The sequence below is a fragment of the Suillus paluster genome, assembly GCF_016628075.1.
Source record: "Suillus paluster strain FC165 chromosome Unknown EDB91scaffold_70, whole genome shotgun sequence".
NCBI lineage: Eukaryota > Fungi > Basidiomycota > Agaricomycetes > Boletales > Suillaceae > Suillus > Suillus paluster.
The window spans coordinates 105400-126594 of record NW_024537630.1 but is presented as its reverse complement, the minus strand read 5'-3'; the positions used below and the strand labels follow the sequence as shown (position 1 = coordinate 126594).

At 47.5% G+C, this 21195-nt stretch overlaps 9 protein-coding genes across 9 annotated transcripts; 4 read left to right on the top strand and 5 right to left on the bottom strand.

The window, feature by feature from the left end:
- The first annotated feature begins 127 nt into the window (after window positions 1–127).
- EDB91DRAFT_783341 (Alpha/Beta hydrolase protein) lies at window positions 128–1887 on the top strand. The gene is made up of 4 exons (XM_041328385.1): window positions 128–588; window positions 639–775; window positions 825–835; window positions 889–1887. The coding sequence occupies exons 1-4, from the start codon at window positions 418–420 to the stop codon at window positions 1407–1409; spliced, it is 840 nt and encodes a 279-aa protein (XP_041173074.1). The 5' UTR covers window positions 128–417; the 3' UTR covers window positions 1410–1887.
- A 510-nt stretch (window positions 1888–2397) lies between these two features.
- Window positions 2398–5232, top strand: EDB91DRAFT_1156909 (uncharacterized protein). The gene is made up of 8 exons (XM_041319654.1): window positions 2398–2969; window positions 3021–3312; window positions 3390–3465; window positions 3530–3578; window positions 3607–4336; window positions 4388–4728; window positions 4781–4943; window positions 5005–5232. The coding sequence occupies exons 1-8, from the start codon at window positions 2868–2870 to the stop codon at window positions 5061–5063; spliced, it is 1812 nt and encodes a 603-aa protein (XP_041173073.1). The 5' UTR covers window positions 2398–2867; the 3' UTR covers window positions 5064–5232.
- EDB91DRAFT_1156904 (uncharacterized protein) lies at window positions 5233–6609 on the bottom strand. Its single transcript, XM_041319653.1, has 5 exons — window positions 6452–6609; window positions 6191–6317; window positions 5922–6128; window positions 5461–5845; window positions 5233–5408 (listed from the first exon to the last, which is right to left on the bottom strand). The coding sequence occupies exons 3-5, from the start codon at window positions 6123–6125 to the stop codon at window positions 5362–5364; spliced, it is 636 nt and encodes a 211-aa protein (XP_041173072.1). The 5' UTR covers window positions 6126–6128; window positions 6191–6317; window positions 6452–6609; the 3' UTR covers window positions 5233–5361.
- Window positions 6610–6611: 2 nt separating this feature from the next.
- Window positions 6612–8759, top strand: EDB91DRAFT_1156896 (carbohydrate esterase family 16 protein). Its single transcript, XM_041319652.1, has 11 exons — window positions 6612–6739; window positions 6797–6883; window positions 6954–7130; window positions 7339–7457; window positions 7513–7668; window positions 7725–7794; window positions 7850–7922; window positions 7973–7992; window positions 8047–8398; window positions 8469–8543; window positions 8709–8759. Exons 3-10 carry the CDS (start codon window positions 7037–7039, stop codon window positions 8539–8541), a joined length of 957 nt encoding a protein of 318 aa, XP_041173071.1. The 5' UTR covers window positions 6612–6739; window positions 6797–6883; window positions 6954–7036; the 3' UTR covers window positions 8542–8543; window positions 8709–8759.
- On the bottom strand, window positions 8760–10963 carry EDB91DRAFT_1156893 (SecY subunit domain-containing protein). Its single transcript, XM_041319651.1, is given in 7 exon segments — window positions 8760–8986; window positions 9039–9426; window positions 9488–10110; window positions 10166–10445; window positions 10504–10571; window positions 10623–10831; window positions 10842–10963. The coding sequence occupies 6 exon segments, from the start codon at window positions 10630–10632 to the stop codon at window positions 8922–8924; spliced, it is 1434 nt and encodes a 477-aa protein (XP_041173070.1). The 5' UTR covers window positions 10633–10831; window positions 10842–10963; the 3' UTR covers window positions 8760–8921.
- On the bottom strand, window positions 10877–13329 carry EDB91DRAFT_1338809 (heterokaryon incompatibility protein-domain-containing protein; the record flags this gene model as incomplete). The annotated part of the gene is made up of 2 exons (XM_041325635.1): window positions 10877–13010; window positions 13069–13329. Coding segments are annotated over 2 exons (2394 nt in total), but the record flags the coding sequence as incomplete, so codon positions are not given.
- Window positions 13330–14701: 1372 nt separating this feature from the next.
- Window positions 14702–16190, bottom strand: EDB91DRAFT_1059408 (uncharacterized protein; the record flags this gene model as incomplete). The annotated part of the gene is made up of 4 exons (XM_041314242.1): window positions 14702–15067; window positions 15123–15370; window positions 15422–15732; window positions 15787–16190. The coding sequence occupies 4 exons, from the start codon at window positions 16188–16190 to the stop codon at window positions 14702–14704; spliced, it is 1329 nt and encodes a 442-aa protein (XP_041173068.1).
- Window positions 16191–16851: 661 nt separating this feature from the next.
- EDB91DRAFT_1059375 (uncharacterized protein) lies at window positions 16852–17337 on the bottom strand (the record flags this gene model as incomplete). Its single annotated transcript, XM_041314237.1, has 1 exon — window positions 16852–17337. A coding segment is annotated over one exon (486 nt), but the record flags the coding sequence as incomplete, so codon positions are not given.
- A 777-nt stretch (window positions 17338–18114) lies between these two features.
- Window positions 18115–19045, top strand: EDB91DRAFT_1085400 (uncharacterized protein; the record flags this gene model as incomplete). The annotated part of the gene is made up of 5 exons (XM_041315891.1): window positions 18115–18181; window positions 18248–18277; window positions 18334–18572; window positions 18629–18724; window positions 18782–19045. 5 exons carry the CDS (start codon window positions 18115–18117, stop codon window positions 19043–19045), a joined length of 696 nt encoding a protein of 231 aa, XP_041173066.1.
- Between the last annotated feature and the right edge of the window lie 2150 nt (window positions 19046–21195).

Below are 21195 nucleotides of genomic sequence, written 5' to 3'. Positions count from 1 at the left end.
TGTTTCGAGACATTTTTGTGGTTCGTTCGACTTCCAGAGATCGAGCAATTAGTAAGCTGACCAAATGGGCATCTCCGAACTCCAGCCTCCAGCACATCAATTCCCACGCTCTCTCAGCGGACTGGGCCATCAATGCATCACCATCAGGGCCCCACCACCCGATTCAGAAGCATTAAAATAGTAACGAGAGTTGTACAATGCGTGACAGTTTATAATTGAATCCGGGTGTATACTAGAACTCGTTTGAATTAGCATCTCGGCAGTGCTGTTATTATCGATATCTGCCAATATCAACAATGTCACCATTTCCTCCTTGGACTCGTTCACCAGAGGTCTAGAGTCACCGTCGAACCGAAAAGCTAGCGCCTTGATCCTCACGACATATATAAGCTCAACATTCGAAATCTCATCAACGAAATGTCCAAGGTCTCCAAGTTCGTGACATCACCCGATGGTTGCAAGATCTTCGCTGAAGGCATCGGCAACCTCGAGGGTCCAACCGTTGTCTTGATTCATGGCTTCACTCTATCCACAGTCGTATTCAACAACCTCTTTGAAGACGATCAGCTACTTTCCAAACTTTATCTTGTATGTGAACGACAGTGTTTCTTTAATCTGTTCTTAAAATGTTGCGGCAGGTGCGATATGATATGAGGGGTCATGGTAGGAGTGGTAGACCTCTAGATAAGAGCGATTATTCCTCCCAGAAGTTCGCTGCGGACTTCGCTGCTGTGGTGGAGGAATTTAAACGACAAACACCTTATCTACTCGGCTGGTGAGTTGACAAACACCACTTTTTCAGGGTATCTGACAACCATCTGCAGGAGCTTAGGGGGTGAGTAAGTCATGTAGGGAAACATTTCCTCCTCTAACAGCATTCAAATCTAGCAACTGTTGGTGCAGATGTCTGCGCGCACTGTCCTGCAGGCTATTTGTCAGGCATTATCTATGTTTGCGCCCTCCCTTATATCGGAGAAATCATGAAGGACTTGCCAAAGGAGAACCTCAAAAAACTCCAGCCAAGATTCCTTGGGCAGAATTTCGAAGATGCGATCAAAGCGAGGATTGATTTTATAGATTGCATGATCAACGAGCTTAACGCTTCGAACTGGGATATGCGGCTACTTTGGGTTGGAGCATCCAACCACATGACCATTAACGACATGTTGACCGCCTTGACGCGCGAGCAAGATCCTGAGCCGCTTCTTTCTGCAGGGAGGGAGGGATTGAGACTGCTTATTCTTTCCGGAGACGCTGATCAACATCTCAACAACGAGGTCGTTGATGCACAAGTGGGTCAGCATTTTAAGAATAAGAAAGTTGTGGTCATCAAGGGTGGCAGCCATGCGTTATTTTACGAATTCCAAAGTCAGGTCGTCGAGGAGATACTAGCATTTGTCACCAAGTAGGTTTTTCACCACCGCTATTAGTTATGGAAATGCAGAATCCCGTCTGTGTTACCTGACGCGTCCCAAAAAAGCTGTACTTGTTACTTTGAATATGGACTGATTGTCGCTCACAACTGAGCATCATGTGCTGCCCATCAGCTGCGCAGCAGCGAGTTGGGTGGCAAGTTCTCATTGTTGAAATCATTGAACAGCATCCAGGCACTTACATCAACGGAGATAGCGCTGTTGTCAGTAACGAAATTCAATACTAATTCCTTGGTGGATCCCAGGTAAAAGCCGTTGCACATCATTCGCCGTCACATTCAGCAACTGTGTCGGCGAGTATGAGAACAGAGCGCACCTCGCACGACCGCGGAGATACACTAGAGTCGAATTGAATTAAGCTTGGACACGGAATCCGGGAGTAAGAAATTTCCAACAGACCACGGCCATGGACGGAAATTAGCTCGGTGGTGGCCAGTAGTGGCCAGCGCTGTCTGCAACGCCCGTGATTTCATGGTCACTAGCCATTGCACAGCTGTTCAGGTTCTGAGCGGTAGCATAAGTCACAGCACCATTTTATGAAGATGCTCCTGGACCACACCATTTCAATCATAGCATTATAACGCTCCGATACATAGTATGTGAAGTATCCCGACGGGTCGAAATCGAAATATGTTTTATACCAAGCGCTGAAGTCAGCCTGAAGGCGACTATTCAGTTAACGTTCACGGGTCAGGTGTCCATTGTGCAGATGGTGCGGGTAGAAGAATGATACTTCCCTACCTGAATGAATTTTTCGGTGGTCATAATATCTGACACTCGACTCGAGTCTGCAATGTTGACCCTCGTTGGGCCGTGAAGTTTGTCAGTCAAGAAGGAATAAAGTTAACCCATGAAGAATCAAGATTGTGGGCTGCACAGCCGCAGCGTTAACTTGAATCCACCTCGGCACCTGAAGACCTGAATACTTTGTAATGATGCATGGTGTTCATTGTTCCATCGCATCAGTCACTAATCTATTAAATACTGAGTCACTCAGTATGTTCTCGAAGCGCCAACAGTATTCTACCATTCAACCCGGCCAGCGGCTATTGACTGTACCCATACGCCGGAACCTGCCGGAACATTAATGAAACGCGTCGGCAAATTGTTTGCACCTCCTACTGCTAATACGGTGATCACATTCAAACATGCAAGGTAACTTGTGGTTTAAACAGACATGTTAATAGGATGTCTAAGGCACAATTTTATTTGTCATCTCGGGACTGGACGTGCTAGTCTGCTCACACATCCTTCCGAGTCACTTTCGCGCGGATACGACAAGCACTGCCCGAGGTGCTTTACAAACGAAGGAGGCTCAGCCACCTCCGTTATACGGGATCGGAGACTTTTATCATGCGAGGATGACATATATAACTATGCAAGAGAAACTTCCGGTACGACCTCGATTCTACAAAACTTTCTCGCTTGTCTGCAATGACAACATCTGGACCTTCCACTCCTAGGAGCACATCAAGTCAACCAGTCACAGCTCTTCCACGGGGAAAAGCATGCATAGCATGCAGACGTCGCAAAGTGGTTCGTAGACACAATCTGCATTATTCGAGACTTGCTTACCTGGCTTACTAGAGGTGCGATGGCACCCGACCAATATGTGGTCAATGTATCCGTACTAACAGGCCCGACGACTGTGAATACACGGATGGCCAGGGTCGGTCCCGAATGCACATGCTAGAAGAAAATATCACACGTCTTCAAGCTCGGGTAGAAGAACTGGAGCATCCGGAGCAGACTACCCCCGCAGTTGCACTGCACCATCCTTATTCATCGCCCGGCGACTCGCAAGGTTCTTCTACCCCATTTGATTTCCAGCCTTTCTATCTCCCTCCGTCGATATCATCTACATCTAGTCCTGGATCTTGTGAGTCTTTACAAGTCGTTGCCATTCACTCGGTCTCACCCTTCCTTGTTAGCGTCGTGTTCTAGTGGTCGTCATAGCACTAATTGGGGTGAATTTTAACCCAAACAGCTGGTGGACTCGTGACGAACCTCCAAGACACGTTGTACTAGAATCGTAAGCTAGAAATCCTGTATCTTTGTCCCTACAGACCATTTATTTTGTTACAACTGTCCAACAGTTTGAACAAAATCTTGCCTTACGTGGACGAACTTGGCTTTTTCCTGCATGTACCTGCGCGTACGCACCTCGCTTGAGGCCACCTCCGAGTCTGCCCGTGGTATCCCTCTTGCATTGCAAAACGCCATTATTCTACTATGTTTCCACATCACAGAAACAAATCAGTCTACCGTCGAACTCGAGCTGCTATCGACATCTTTGCGCCAACTGGCTGATATCGTCCCTTCCTGCAGCGCAAGCACTCGAAATTTGCTGCATGTTTTACAAACAGAGGTCTTACTTACACACTACTTATTCCGGGTCGGGCGCACAGTCGAGGCGAGGTACCACTTGGGCGCAGCGGTCAGCCTTGTCCTGGCATTCCGACTTCATTCTTCTTCTCCATTAGAAGGAGAATCGAATAGACCCGAGGGTATGCAATCGATGTTGTTCGATGTATTCAGTACCACCCTTCCAAACCCACTGAACGATATTGAGCAGACAGAAACTGTACATGCATTTTGGACCGTCTTCGTTCGGGACAAGAGTATGTCCGCTGTGTTGGGGGTCCCGCCTTGCATCGGTGGGTCTGTTCGAATAACTGTCCCTTGGCCTGGACGAATACCGGCGGTCAACTCGTCCGATCAAGACATCCAACGTATGAACAGCGGGCAGGAAGTCGGAAGTCAGACGGACACCATAAAATATTTCCTTGACGGTGGATCAAGTGATGATATTAATGGAGAATCGCTCTCAACGCTTGCGTTTCACGCAAAAGCAGCTGTACTCCTGGACAAGGCGAACAATTTGGTTTCGCAATACACATTAGGTAGGTAAATTTAGTGTGTAACCTCATCCTTCTCACATCCTTATTTTCTAGATCCACGAATCCACGACTCACAGTCATTCCGAACGCAATTTATAGTACTCGACGCACTCATAGAACATCTAAAACTATCTATCCCATCTAATTCCTCCTTGTCAACTGTATCATCACCATCATTCTCGCAATCGAGTTCTACAGCTCCGTCAACTCAATTGGTTTCTCATCATTCAGTCTACATACAATCTCTTCTCGCCCTCGCTACCATCCGCTTGAACAGTCCTTTCCGTGAATCCTATGCGCTATCGAATATCCAAAGTGTCGATGCAGCCATGCTCGTCGCGCGTAACCTGCAGGGCGTGAACCTGAATAAACCGCAATTTTTTGACCCTGTCATCGTGAGTCGTTGTTTCTGAGCCTATATATTTTCTGACAGTGTTTGCTCGTCAGATAATATGGATTAGCGCTTCCTTCGTGATTCATGCGGAGATTACACGTTTGCGCGCCAGGAACGCTAGCTGGGCGACTCAGTTCCCCGTGCATGAACTTGTTCAGGCCCTAAGGACCATTTTAGACGTATTAAGAGACATCGCGGATCGTTGTCCTGTACTTGGTACGTGTTAGTTTTTTCTTGGAGGCAAGACATGTCGCTAATCGCACATCATTTATAACAGCACTCCGGAGAAAACTAGAAACTGTATTACCCCTTCTCGATTACCTTAGCTCTCAGTGATTTTTCGATCATATTTCCCACTGTGTATCGATTTTTCTTTTGTTCTCGCATCATACACATCATGGACTCTCATCTTGCTCTTCATCTTCATCGCACGATCATGGCTGATCTGCAAGCCTTTGTAACATACATACAGCCTAATCATTGATAGCATCGTGTATCGATCATTTCTGTTGTTCTCGCATCACATATATCATAGAAACAGCTTGCTCTTCATCGTGTATAATATCGCGCTATACACTACGATCACAGCTAATCTGCGAGCTTTTGTAACGTAATCATGTAGCCACTAAGCGCATTACGCGTCTGCTAGAGCCACCAAGGAAGATACCGGATGGATGGCTACTAGACAGGCGGATATGAATTTTTTGTCGGACCTCGAATGAAAGATACGTACATGCCGGGGAGACGCTCCCCTTTCTCAGAGCTTGCAAGTTGAGCTTTGTTCCATCCTGTGATTTCATCGTCACTCCATTCTTGGTGGGGATGAAAGTGTTGGCATTGCCATTCAAACTCCGTGTTGGGGAAGCCAGCGCTGGAGTTGGAGAGGGCGATGTCAGTGTGGTCTGTGTTGACAGGGCTTGCATAGCAAAGACCGAATGCGCTTGACGTTCATCCTCGATGTGGACGGTATGCACATATGGTACAAGCTCTTTCCACGAATCCTCATCAACGAGTACCTTTGCGGGATCAACTGTTCCGTCTTCGCGGTAGAACGCAGCAGATGTGATGCGTGAGTCTTCAGGAAGTTCCATGGAGGCTTTGAGAAGGCCGACCACAGTCTGCTCGAGTCGATTAGCATTTCCAAGACAAGCAGTCGAGAGGAGAATGTTCCGGAAAAACGGAACCCAGGCTCACCCTGAACGGCACACGTGAGAGATGCTCCCTTCCAAAGGCCTTGGTCATGGAACCCTTGGCACCAGAGTACTCAACCATGATGGGCGATGACCTCGGCAGGGATGAAATGAGGCGCAAAGCCTCCATACATTGCGCAAGCCCTGATGCCAAATCATTAGGCGACGAAGCCAATTGAGAGAGTATTTTCTGTTGAGACCGGCTCATGGTCTGCTCAGAGGTTACATCTTATCGGTCATGATCTCCTACATCCAGCGACAATCAGAACATACCTAGTACTGCGAAGACTTTTGAAATTGCAATAATCTGAGAGGGAAGGAAGACGGGTGCAAGCGAAGAATCATTTTGGTCATATATTACTTCCCTGGAACCACGCGGTGTAACACGCTGCACTGAGCGCTGCAGGTATTCGGTATTGATTATTAGCTAACGTATCCAGCTGACATGGGCGTTTATGATATCGATGATCAGTTGTGATATCGATGGGAGAGGCCGAGAGCTGATAGAAGCATAATTGCGAGCAAATCACGTACCACGGAGGTGATGCATTCTGTAACATGAGTGGAGCTTGTGTATAGCCTTCTACCTAATACAGACCAAGTCCAGAACCTTTAGTTCCTATGCCGAGTTGGCGGCTGGGCAGTTGGTACTTCAGTAGGTAAGTACGAAGTTCAAGCACGGTGAATCGTCGGTGATGATATAAGCACAACTTCAAGAATTTGAAACGCGGTCGTGCGGCTCGTGCCACATCACAGTTGCCCACAGTTAACCAAGGTCCAATACTTGCCAAGCCTAAGACGTTAATCTTGGGCCTTGTAAAGGTGTGTCCGTGTGCCACGTCCATTGAAGTTTTTCAGAAGTTCTTATACCGAACACAGCGAAGTAACATTGTCATGAGACTCGGACACCCTCCGAGCGGACATACTAACCTCTGAGAAAAACAGTCCTATAGAATTATATAGCCTGTAGGTTGTGCTAATTTAAAGCATTACTGATTCAGACGTGGCATCTGATTACACCCGATCAATGTCCAAGCATTACTCGTTGTCCACCTGAGAGTGGCCAGCATCTCTTTTAAATCAAAACTCCCACCAGCTTGCGAGCTGCCGCTGCAGACAATGTACAGTGTCCTGCTGTTCCCAATCTCTGCACTCTATGGGATACTGGCACTCATACTTCAGGCCCTTTTGGCCTTCCTGATACCTTCGATCGGTGAGCTTCCTCTTTTATCCAGTTTCTATTTGCGGAGTTTGCCCGTCACAAGCATCTCTCCGACGTGTTATGATGGAGCGCTCTACAGAGGCAGTCACAGGCCTTGGTACTTTGCGTGTTGACTACCCGGGCATTCCATAAAGTCTCTCTCTCTCGTCTTGTCAGTGATATCAGCAGGGGCTAAAGAGCGATATCTCGAAATGTCAAGATCCCAACGACGGTATTCACCTCGCCGTCAGCCCTAAATGCGGCCCCCTCTCCGGCACAGCATCAGACTTCAACGCTGGCCTAAATCTAGCTGAATTCAAAACCATTGTTTCATTCGGCGTTCGTCCATGACCATGTCCCCTCATCTAAAACTGACTTTCTGAATGCGTGACAGGACTCATTCACAGATGGCGGGAGGCACGACGGTGGTCCTCTTGAACCTGCTGTGCTGATCCCGCCAAATGCACTAGCAGGTGGCCGATCGACCAACGGACCTGTTTGGGTTGAGGGTATTGCTAGTGATATCGGTGCCACGGTCATGGATTATGCTGTATGTTTTACCTATTACCTTGTAATCAGTTCGTGATTAATATTGACGCCTGGTAGTGGTCAAGCGCTGTGACGAATATCAGCTTGTGGCCTAGTAACCCATATCCCCGGGATTTCATCATGCAGAGTACGTTCTCTCCCCGCATTGATGGTGATGATTCCTTAAGTGATGGGTTCTGAAGCAACGACGTTTATAAACCAGAATGATAATTTGGATCCGGAGACCACGCTGTACACCGTATTCTTCGGTATCAAGTGAGCATTCCAACACGCGTTCTGTCCCCGATCTGACCTCGTAATTAAAGCGACTGGGAAGACTCCTTTGGTACTCCCTCTCATCACAAAACACAAATCAATAATCACTGACGATATCTTTCAGCGGACGGAAACCACTTACCAGCAGCAGCCCAAACCATCCTCTCCCAAATGACCCTCCTCGCCTCCCCACCCACCAACGCCCGCAACTTCCTAGTAACAGACCTATACGGTCGCGGTTCACATAACGCATGGGGCGAAGCATGGGTTCAATCTATATTTAACGGTCTCCTCGCATTCCGTCAGGACCCAGCTTTAGGATTGAACGTCGCTTTTGCAAATTTTGCAACTATCTGGGATGGCGTCCTTGGTTCTGATCCTGGGTATGAGGCGTTTGGGTATACGAACACTGGTGCCTGCCTCATCGATGGTCGTACTTGTGAGGACCCGGAACATTATTTTTATTGGTTTTATGGGTGAGTTTAATTCTTGGGGAGGTTTGACGTGATTGATTGATGGAGTGACGTGTAAATGACTTTATTCTAGGCATCCCTCTAAACAGACTCATAGGATTATGGCAGATTATGTAGAGGAGGTGCTGATGCAGTGTCGTGTATGATGTACGGTTTTATTGGCAATATAATGTAAACTAGATACTTACCAGCATCCATGTCCGGGAGAAGCAACTTATCACGCTATCAGTGTGTAACATTTATGCAAGTGGCACATAGCGAAGAACTCGAGTCTGAATCCAATTTGCACCAGACATTCCCTCAAACGCCTCACAGGTCGGGTACATGATCTCCATAAACTTAGCCACGCCCATGCATCCAAAGAACTCATCCAGACATTAACTCCATTCACTGTACAACGAGAGCAGAAGCGACAGACAAGCGGTTAAAGCAGTTCATCGATGTGTACGTTACGTTGTGTAGTATAAGTTACTTTCTGCCCAACCCCGGCGTGCCCCCGTGTAATCAAGAGACTCAATAGTCACGCTTACATGAGGTCGCTCAGCGCTGCCATTTCAGGTCCACCACTCTCCTTGATACCGATCTCCCAGTCTACAAAGCGTCCATCAGTGTTCGTCCTCGAAAAAGGAGGGGAAAAACTCACAGCTATAAATGATAGTAACAGCCATCAAAATCCCCGTTCCACTCCCAATAGCGCCCATCAAATCAGCGCCCACACTCAAAAGTCCAAGTATAGCACCTCCAAACGCAGCGGCAGTCGGAATAACCCTCTTAAGCTCTTTATACATCGATCCCTCGCGATGGCCAGCCATGACCATCTGTTGGTCTTTAAGCTGTTTTGCGATTTCGCGTGGGCCGCTGCCTGACACCTCGATCCAGGTTTTGGAAAAGAGGGCACAGGCAGAGACTATGAATGCGATGTAGAGGAGGGTGTGGATTGGGTCGAGGAAGGCTTCTTTGAGAGTGTGTGGGGGGGACATGTAGTATGCGAGACCGGATACTGCGCGGAGTTGGGGAGAGTCTTCTAGAGGCTGCAAAAACACGTGCCCTTCATTAGTACCTTCAAACTAACAAGTTAAATTGATGACTGACCTCCCAGACGCCGAGGATTTTGACCAAGATATTGGACGGGAAGCGCGTTGCGAGCATTTGCGAGACGATGAACACGTTTGATGTGAGCGCGCTTTGGAGCATGATGGGCATGTTGCTAGTATAGAATAGCTTGACGGGGTAGCTGCCACGTTGGCCACGGAATTTGTTGCTCTTGACCGGGATCTCGATGCGGAATCCTTGCATGTAGATAACAGCAGCGAACACGATGACAGTTGCGAGGAGGTTCATGATGTTCGGGAGTCTGTCGCGCCAGAAAGCCTCGCGAAGTGCACGCCCCTTGTCGTTCCACGTAAAGAGGAGGTGGAAGAGGGCAATGACGGCACCTTCGAATTCGGGGCCGCGACCGGTGTTGATAGTTGTAGGGGAGAAGGCCTTCCAGATGATGGATTCGCAGATGTTGGTTGCGATGAATAGGGATATGCCTGAGCCAAGACCATAGCCTTTCTGGAGGAGCTCGTCGAGGAGGATGACGATAAGGGCGGCGGCGATGAGCTGGATAATGAGGAGAAGGCAAACACCGGCGCCGAGATCACTTGGTTGACCGTAAAGACCTGTCAAGACGTAGACGGTAGCCTGGCCAAGCGAAATAATCAAAGCAAATACTGAACGAACGAACGAACGTCAGTAAGCATACGAGGTGAGTGAAGTGACACGTACGTTTCTGTGCACCGCTGAATAATGCGCGGTCTTCCTTCAAGCTAAAGTCGACCTCGATCAAATTTGCGCCAGCCAATAGTTGCATGATCATTCCGGACGTAACGATAGGGCTTATACCGAGCTCCATGAGGGTTCCACGGTTTGAAGCAAGGATGACACGCATCCAGTAAAGAGGGTCAGAGGAATCTGAAGACATGATGCCATATAATGGTACTTGAGAGCAGACCAAGAAAATGAGGAGTGTAACAGCAGTCCATAGTAGCTTTTGGTTGAAAGGAACCTAATAAAAAGGAAGTTAATGAGTTTTGCAAGTATATAAACGCGTATAAAGGACATACTTTACGATCTGGTGAAGAAACCTCTGGCAGGAGTGGAAGGAATGGTCGGACGAGATTCAAAAACCGAACTGTAAGGAGTTAGTACCAGTCTATTGATGAACTTTTAGTATTCAACTTACAACCGCTCATCGTAACTTGAAGCCCAGGAGTAGACGAGTGAAGAAGAAGTGAAGTCGAGTGGGATAATTATTGCAAAACAACCTTACGTGGCACAACAAATATTTACAAACAATACTAAGGAACTCGAAAACGAATAGGCCAAATGTTCAAACGTTCGACACGTAGCACGTACAACCATACATATACAATAACTTTACATGAAGACCGAGAGTACGTGACTGTCACCGAAGAAACACCACCTTCTCCTGCGCACTCGAAGCAATCCAAGCAGACTCGTGAATAATACCCAACCCAACGCGTTCCATCAAGCCCTCATTCTCACTCACCGCCATCACATACAACATGCATCCATGGTAGAACTTTCCAAGACTTTCTTCGTCATACACGCCAGGGCCCCCAGTAGTACGGGAAAGGACAATGAACTCAAGGGAAGCCGGTGGGGCAGGATCTAATGACAGTATGACGCTGCCAACCCAGGTAGAAGAGTTGGAGAGGATATTGAAAAGACCGTGGTAGAAAAGTTCACTCGATTTGACGTCTTCTCCACCGTGTCGCCGTACGATACTAAAGTGACTGGAAGTAGTGCGGAATATGAGAGTGCCTGGCTCCAGCGGTCGATGACGATCTAACCTCAGCTGTGATGCGTCCAAGATCCCTTTCGGAGAAGAATATGGGTTCATCGATGCCTGTGGCCTGGGATGCACAAACGCCCGGTGAACGCGGCGAACATCAAGCTGCACTGCATCACCATTATGATCCACGATGTACCAAGGGTCGATAACCGTCTCCGTCACTCTCGGTCGGTCAGAATGACTGTCGAAACGGGCATACAGAGCTTCTCCCGGGTAGTGAACAGCGCCACGCCATCCAGCCCACGCCCAAGAAGGCCAGGGTGAACTGCCTTCACCAGTAATCGAACGACGAACACGAGGCATGCGTGGATCATGTTGCCAGACAAGGGCGTACTCGAGGTCTGTCAACGTCATTCCAAAGTTAAAAGCTCTGGCGGGGTCGCCCCCACCAAGCTCAAAACCTTTTGTCAAGGCATTCGTCATTGCAGTAATAGCATCGACGATGTCCGACTCCACGGTAAGGTTACGCCGTGTATACGGCCCGATGGCAGACATATAACTCATGATGTACTCATCTAAGAGCGCCCGCATGGGTTTCTGAAGGTTGGTGAAGTTTCCTGCACCTTTATACCGTAAAGGTTGGTCGGACGACGCGAGGCGCTTGCTTTCAGCGACGACGTCTTCGCAGAAGATATCTCGCCTGCACTCAAAATAGACTTGTTGCCCTGTGAAGTATATTCTCCGGCGGGAGAGCATAAGCTCTTGATAAGTCCAACCACGCGTGTTCCACGCGGATAGAGCGAGCGCCTCGATAGGTGCTGGTAAAGGCACAGCGAGATGAAGTCCTTGAATGACCTCGATGTGCTGCTGTGGCGTTCTAGTTCGTGGACGAAATCCTGGGAGAGGATCTCGAGCGGACGTACCGCCAGCAGCGCATATCGTGAAATATGACCCGCCATAGATCAAATCCATAGCGTTTATCTGATAGATCTTGTCCTCCATATCATCTTGAATGATGCATAGAGTGTCGATCCACAGGTAACGTTCGCCAAGTTGTCGAACGAGTTGAATAGAATCCGTGATGGTTTCGGGGAAGTGTGCTGTTTTCAACCCGCCAGGCGTAGAGCGCTCTGCTATATTATCCTTCGTTGTCCAATACTCCGCGCCAATGCCCCCCCACATGTAGCTGAGGGCAACATAACGACACGCAGGAGGAGCAGGAACCACGGCCATCGACACCACATCCACCATTCTCATAAATCCCGGCAAGCTCCTCTCGTCGCCCATCCACCAGACACTTTCACAAATATCTCCATGCCCTTCCTCGCACAGTTGGAGCCACTTTTTCACCAGCACAACATCCACAGTGTCCTTCACTCTGCGCCCATGAAGATCGATCGGTCTTCCAAACTTGAAAGCGTCTTCTTCCAAGAGCTGGATTTCGAGCACAAGCCCAGACTGCGCTGCCATGATAGTTGGATATATCTCTCTCGGGCGATCGGGTGCATGGATAGTGAGGCGATGACAGAGTTTTTTGGGTTCGGGCTTAGGCTCCCGAAGACATCCGCAATCCAATGAGAACAGCCCGCATTCAACCTCTGAGAGATCGAGGTGAGGGAACTTGTCTAATAGCCATGTTCGACGGACGACCAAGGATATGAGGCGGCAGAATCCGCATTGGTCGGATTTATTCAAGATGGATGAGAGAAAGCCGAGGGGGATTGATTTGTCCCGTGGGATGTCGTCGAGGAGAATTTGGTAGAAATTTAGTTGTGCGCAAATGGAACAGAGTGGTGCGTCGGGAGTATGGTCCCTCTATCACCGACTTCCATGAGTCTGATGCGCTGATGAAGGATGGGATTGAGCTGCTCACCCGAAAATCAGTTCGTATTTGATCTTCCTGTAGGAGGGGGTCGGATTCGGGGGTCCCATCAGATGTGAAGTTTGTTTTTCGTTTGCGCACTAACAGCCAGAGAACCAGAATACCAAGAGCGCCTCCTCCGATACCTCCAGCGAGGGCCAAACTACGTGCAGATACCGGACTGAGAGTCTCGAGACAGGCTTTCAAGAGTAAACTTTGAATGGACTGTATGCTTTGCATAATCACCTGCAAGTGATAACTAGTCTCCTTCATTGCGTGTCAATCACGATAGGTATCATAGAATACAAGCCGAAAGCAGTATGCGCGCTTGGCTGAGTTGTACCGTTGAAGCTTCAACTTGAACGAAGGAACGGTACTGTCTTCCTTCTTCAAGCTACAGGAGACCGGGATTCAGCACAAGAACATTGGCTAGTACTCGTTGTTAGCGAGTCCGAGAAAGGTTGTAACTTATGAATCTGATTCGTGAACCGTGTTACTTATATATATAACGTTAGCGCTTTGCAAGGCAGTACAGCAACGGCACCTTTTGATTAGGAACACTATGAAACCGGAAGGGGGTTATTGTCACCCCTTCCACAGGTGAAATGTCCGTTTCACCTACTAAATAGGTAATGAGACGGTGACGGGTGATTGACGGGTGATTTTGCAACACCACGTTGTCAGGTGATTACCAACACCATGCTTACACCCACGAGATGCTAGTTGAACATCACCGACTTTGCTAGTGGCCTTCAACACCTTCTAATTTTGTCGACCGATGGCAAATTTTGGCTTATCTGCACTGGTACTGGTATCACCAGTGCTAAGTACCTCGAGCTCATCACCTTTCTTTGCTTCCCACTGTATATAGCACACCAATTGGTAAGTCCCAACTCGCTCTGTGGCTGATGCGGCTCTAACTATCACGATCCTCAGCTGATAAACGTCAACTCTCACCCAACCCAACACTCCATCATGATGGCCACACCACCAGCCTCCTCGCAAATGGCCAAACGGTAAGCATACAAATTGGCTCCTCTGTTACTGCCTGCACTGTCTCTGACTCCCACTCAATCACAAGTGAACGGACTGAGTTACCCGCACCTCAATTCGCTGATCCTGGCAAAGAAAATGTCTTTGGTGGTGAGCAGCCATCTGAAAATCCTCCCGGTGCGCCAAAATGGTGGGTGATTCTTGTGATTCCTCCTTGTATTTGCTGATCAACGCCTTTTCCAGTCTTCGGCTGTTCCAACGCTACAAAATACCAATCAACGCCTCCGACCCTCCCGAATTCAGTACGTCTTACACTCTTGTGTGCTACTAACAACTAAGTGACCAATAATGTTACCATAGGTGATGAATACCTTGCCATTCTCGCTGAACAGGCCGAGCGCGAGCAGGCTGCTGTTCAAGTCTCTCCACTGGTCAAAATGCTCCAGGTTCCAGAAGACTTTCTCACTTCCATCGTGATGGCATGATGGCAAGCTCAGAAGGAACTGTGCGACGCACAGTGCAAGGCTCAACTCCTGGAGGTGAAAAAATTTCCTCGTGCATAAATGGTCCCTGGAGTTTGTATTTGTTCACACTACGAGCATTGCATCAAATTGAATATGGAGCTATGAAGACCACATTCTGTCCCTTGAACTTAGTCTTCGAACACTGCACGAGCGAGATCACCACTCTGGTCAATTATAGCCCAGCTCCAACCATTGTCATTGAGTGGCACCTGTCCCACCAAACATTGAACGCAGATAATGTCTACGATATCCAAAGATGTTCCCATTGCCGAGTAAAAGTGAATGTTGAGCATATCCAGGTGAGCTGACGAGGCAGTCAGGAGACAGGGCAGTAGTGCAGCAAAGAATATCGTTAAGGGTGCATCCAGGTGAATCGTTGGATTGGTGGGCACATTGACAACAAACAAGTGCTGGAGCTGACCGTAAAATGTTTGTTTTTCAAATATTGATGGTGTGTTTCGCTGACGAGCATTTCTATCCACCAGAGATTCATACTATATTGCCATTGAATGATTTAATAGTGAAGTAGATGATGTGTAATGTGCTCACCCGAACAAAAGTTGCATCGCGTGAGTCCACCTGCTTTTTAACAAGACTCGCACAAATCATGGTGTCTCCTCCCTCTAGCCGACGAACCTTTCCCCATTGCTCTATATGTTTGCGAAAAACGACCCGTTTGAGGACAGCAGGAGTTGTATCCAACTGTGTTGCAAGTGCCTTGATGATCTTGCTGTAAAGTGAATCATCTATGGTGTCAGGCCCCTTTCGTCGTGGTGGGAGAAGCACACAGGTAGGATCTAATCCAGTCAATGATGAACGCGTGAATGAAAACACATGTGATCACGCACAGGACTTGTGTGTGAACTGCCCTGCCACCATTCCGTTCAGTGGCTTGTGCAATGAGAGTTCTTCTGCCATGTTGTAGATTAGTGCTGCCTGGGTGAGCTGGGCCTCTTCGACAATGTATCGTGCAATGCATGCATCCGGATGGCGCTTGCTCTTGATTATGGGCTGAAGACGACCACAAAATCGTTCCATCGGAAATGCCCATGATGTCCAAACAGGGCCTGTCTCCTTGATACTGTTGGCAATGTGGAGGAGGGCATGAATAGTTATCGGGCATACTCCTGCACGTTGAGGATCATTCTGGTAATATATTCTATCTTGCATAGTCAGATATACTTGAATAATGCAAGAATGAACTCGCACTTACTCTTCAAACTCTTTGACCCAAGATTCAAAACCAACTCGCAAATCTTCGATGTCTTGTGATGAAAGCTCAAATTGGAGACAGACATGAAGTATCTTCACAAGCTTCACAAAGTGTTTGTAGTACTTCGCTTTTGAGAACTTTTGACGGAGGAGGACAGGACCTAAATATTGTGTCCAAAAGGACCAGGTGTCAGCTGTGCATGCTGACCGTTCTGTGACCGGATTTGGTGGGCGAGCACAGTACACTGAAGGAAGAGTCCCTCCCGAAGCAGCCGTTGCCTTCCCAATTGCTTCCCAGACTTCCAAACCAAGCTCATATGACTCGCGACCAGTGTTGATGCCTTTGAACTCCCCCGTCCAGAGTAGAATAAGGTTTTTAACTGTGTTTTCCCAGATTAGGTGCATAAAATTGTGAGGAAAAGATTTTGGAAATGACATTGAGGAGAGGTAAGTGAGAATCGAAACACCCTTGACACCATATGACTTGGCAAGACGTTCGGCTTCGGCAGCTGTCTGTGCCAATTGAACCTCGTGGCCCTGTGTCACCATTTCCTCGTGTGTACGCATTGGTAGGTTTCATGTGTCGTATTTTTTCACGGCAGTTACTGAAGAACATATGTCGGGATGAGTACTGCGATCAAGGGGGACATAGTGGACAGGGCTGCGTGAATTTGGGACTCATATACCTGTGATTTTGCACATGTGACAAGGGGAATACCCATTGTGGCCTTTGATCTGCATGACCATAGATATTGCAGGCATATCTCCGCTGATGAGGATGAGGTAGGCATGCAGTGCAAATAGGACAACCTCGAGTGCATCAAATGCACACACACCTGCAGCAAGTTTCATCAATTCCTCAACAAGAGGCCACAGAAATGGATCGAAATCCTTCGGCTTCTTTGGCCCAGGAACTACCCCAATGCATATGATGTATTCCTTGTGGAAACGAATTTCTGGGGGGAGGTTGTAGTTGTAGAGGATAAGTGGCCAAGTGGTGGTTTTTCAACGTTGGAATGGGGCAAAGCCATCCGTGGCAAGGCCAAGTGCAATGTCTCTTGGATCACTAAAGTGGTTGTGTGCAAGTTTGTGGCCATTGATGCTCACTTTTTTTGGAAAGTAGTTCTTGATATAACGAGCCATCAAACACATCAGTGATGTTTCCTGGCTGATGTGAATGCCCACGTGTGCGATATCTCATCTCCATAGCTGATTGTGGATTGGCATAGAGGGCTACGAGACGGGGAATGATGGGAATATATGTGAACTGTTTTTGTGGTTGACCAGATGGTGTGCGATGGGGAGCTGAGCAGTGCGGACACATATTGAGGTCTTCAATAGGCCCAACGAAGCAACAGCATGAATTGATGCAACAGTCATACCGGGCAGGTGATAACCCAGCAAGAAAAGCAACACGAGCCCTCATCTGCTTCAAGCTCGGCAGTTGGATATCAGGAAATGCAGATGGAAGCATGTTAAATGCCTCTTCGGTGCTTCGACTTCGGACCTTGCAAGCAAATGCACGAAGAATATGTTTATCGTAGGAGCTGAGAGCATCTCCTGAAAATCCACATATGAGCTGATATCCATGGATGTCATATTTGACAGCATACCCATTTCATACAGTTCTCGTTCAACACTCTCCCCCATGAACTCATCTTCGGGATCACTGTCAACACCAATATTCCAGTTCCCGTCCAAATCAGAATCAGAATCAGCTTCGTCATCCAAGTTGCCCTCGTCCTCGTCATTCCAGTCCAAATTGTGGCCTTGCACAGCTGATTTTGCAGTGGCCAAGGCTGCCTGGACTGGATCTTTGTATGGTTCACCTTGAAATTGATTGTCATGACTAATGTCATAGTTGGCATCAATATCCTGGGTCTCAACGGTTGTCAGATGTGGAAGCTGAGCTTGCAGTAATGGACTCGGAGGTGATAGCATAGGTTGTGGGATTTTTTGAGGGGCTCGTTCCACTGGCTGAAGCACTTTGGCAAGATATGGCGAGGTGGCTTTCAGGTGGGGTGGTGCAACAAGACGGCGATGATTAAGTTGCGTGCGAGCACTAACCCACTTGTTGCAACAATGGCATAACTTCTGGTGTGAACTGGATGTCTTTGGCATGAGTATGTAGACACGAATTACAGGGTAATAGTATACTGCAAGGTCAAGGGAATGTATTGTCAGAAAAGACTTGTCAAATTTTGAAATTGGAGAGCAATACAGCAACAAACAAAACCTTCAAAATTTCACTTCTGTCGTCATATAGATAGTTCGCAGCTTCTCTCCCTGTTGCGATTACGGTGTACACTATACCCCTTGGATACCCCCCATGGCCAACAAAGAAAACTTGCAACCCACAGCAAAGGCTAACGGATCAGCCAAATCGAAGCCAACAGGTGGAACTTAGACTACTGGAAAGACCAGCAATGCTACAAAACAAGTCTTAGCTGACAAAAATGCAGAATTAGCTGGAAAAATCAAGGAGTTAGAAGGTATGCACGTACAATTTATTATAATCATCAAGATTGACAATTGATGTATCGTGCAGCCCGTTTGGCCCGAGAGAATGATGCCCGGGCTGTGGCCGAAAGAGCAGTACAGGAGGCAGATGCTGCGAAAAGAGCCACTGAAGAAAAGATTAAAAATATGACCCGGTCAGACCATGACGGACAAACTGAGAAATTGATCCCCCGGCCTACAACAGCTAATATGAGGGACGGTGGTCGTGGGCGGTTAATGAGAGCTATGGGACTTGAAGATGACAGAAATCAATACATTTCAATCCAGGTGAGATGCAATATTTTACGTACCGTGCATCTAACCAATTTTGATGGAATGAACAGGGTGATGTGCACTTGCTGTGTGCTCGAGTAGGACTCGACTTCAGCACGAAATATGTTCATCAACCTGCAGAAATTTTAAGTAAAATTTTCAAACTGGTGAGTCAATAACAAGAGAATGAGGACTTAGCTAAAGGATTGTCATGATTATACTAGGCTCGCCGTGAGCACCCTTACCTCAAGCGGTTCCAAAATGACTGGGCTACAGCCGAGATAACAAAACAGTACCTGCAAAACAAAAGAAAACAATCCAACCGCAAGAGGAAGGCTCGAGATGAGGGGAACAGTGGTCGGTGCAAGACACGTTCTCGCTTCAACATGGGTGGTAGTGAGTCAGAGGAAGAAGGGGAAGACGAAAGCAGGGACTGTGGGAGTGGCAATGAGAACGACGAGGGAGATAATGCGGGCGAATCAGGATAAGCTGCAGATGGATGACGTCATGGGTAATCCAATCATCTTTTGCACCTGTCGAGCTGCAGTGCTCTGAGTGTCTCTATAAGTTCTGATTGGAATAGAAACAATTTTGCGGTCCATTTTCGGTGTGATTGGAGCTTAGTGTTCATCACCGGAAAAACTGGTGTATCTGGCAGCTATTGTACATGGTCAAAGGTACCTGAAAAGCCGGTGTATATTGCCACTACAGTACATAGTCAAAAACACCAGAAATGCAGTTGATTATACAGCTAATGGTGCATGACAGGTGAGTGGTCAAAAGCACCACAAAAGGTGGTGAACTTCGTCACCTGAAAAGCCTTTTGACAAGATGGTGAAATCGGCAAAAATTCCGGTTATGTTCACCTTGTTTCATGCAACTATTTGCACAGTGAACACTACTGGATGGTGGTGATTGTCACCTTGTAAGCTCGTCATCATCACTGACCTCACAGGTGATCCAGCCAGTGAACTTCACCTACTTTTGGTTTCATAGTGGAATGAGATTACGAGCGCTTGGCAAAATCAGGAGTTTTGGTGATCAAGCACTGATGCACAGCCAGTAATTCAGACTATTCTTGAGAATCTCGACTGTCTTTATTCGCAGGAATAATACAATGTAGATAACCATATGTTCTATTCACGTAGACTTGGTTATGAATTTAAAAAGTTGCATGACCAATGAAGAAAGTCCCAAAGTACTTCAAGTCGACACCGTGCGGTGGATATATTTATCGAAAAGCCGACGAGACACATCATAAGGTTGGCAAGAATGAAAGGAGACCGCATCTTCAGCTTGTCTGAGTAATGCGCAAAAACCAACACTGTGATAGCTAAATGCAACAGGTTAATGTTCCATCCATGGATGAGATTACAGATGGATAAGAACATTGCAGCAACATACGGTGCTACTACGGTGCCAGCGAGGAGCAGTGAGCAGCTAGTTGATCGGTGTGCTGTATCCGAAGCTGAACGTAATTGGGTAAATGGATGCCAATCAGTTTTAGGACGACAGACGGTGACCTGTTGATGGTCGTTCTGGCACATATATCTCAAATACCATCTCTAAAGAGCATGCTTCAGGGTCAGCATCTGCCATCTCTGAACTGCAAATATGTTTCACTTACGGGATCCAACGATCTTGAAGGTGTAAGTATCTGACGTGTAAGACTTAGATTGATTCCTGGAAGTTATCTATATAAAAAACGAGTCAGTCATGCAGCACTCAAAGATTGACACAGTGAACACTCGCCTGGGGGCCTAGGTACTTTGAGAACAATGCTGGAGGAAGTCGTCCAGAGTGCAGCCAATGAACGATTTGAGCCCCCGGCCCGATCCTCATCATGCTGCGGCTTATGCTCAGAGCTGATAGAGTTTGGGCGATCAGCGGGACCAGTGTTTGCAACGTATGTCATAGAAAAACAGCAGGAAAAAGGGAAGAAATTATTTCCTGACAGACAAATGACCGGTTCACAATTGTTCAAACACGGACAATGGTCCATTACGGTACGATCACCTGATTCCACGATTGTACTCCCTTGGCTGGATTGGGGATTGGCTGGTACACGAGGGCATAGGGGATATCCTATGATATATCTGGCCGCATTTAGCTATCAATGTCTGCGAGCGAGCCCGTGATAGAGAACATGGATTCGTGAACCCCAGGAGCTATAAGTCAGCTCCCCAAGCGCCCTGGGGGATAATAGGTTGTACCTGTTGGTGGACATTCATCTACCCCACCCATCAGCAGATATCAGATTGAATGTTGTTGTATCAACCTACGCTTGTCCTCAGAGCCTCAGACCCTCACTAGTACTTGACAATTTGCACTTTCATCAGATAAATAGGTCCAGTAGCTTAAAATTCATTTCCACGGTTTCAAATCTCCGAATTTCCTGTTCGCCAGCAGGAACTGAGGATACGGTTCAAGAAGGTCGGAATTTCACATGCACGTTTGACGGTAATTAAAACCAGTTGAGCACAGGTCTGATTAATGAGCACCACAGAACCCATATGAGAATCCCTATGGAACCCGGGCTGCCATCCGGACAAAAATTGACTCAACTGACTGTTTCAAGGTTACCGTCAGGACCCAAACATCCGATTTTGAAGAGAACGTCCGAACACAACTGTGGAGG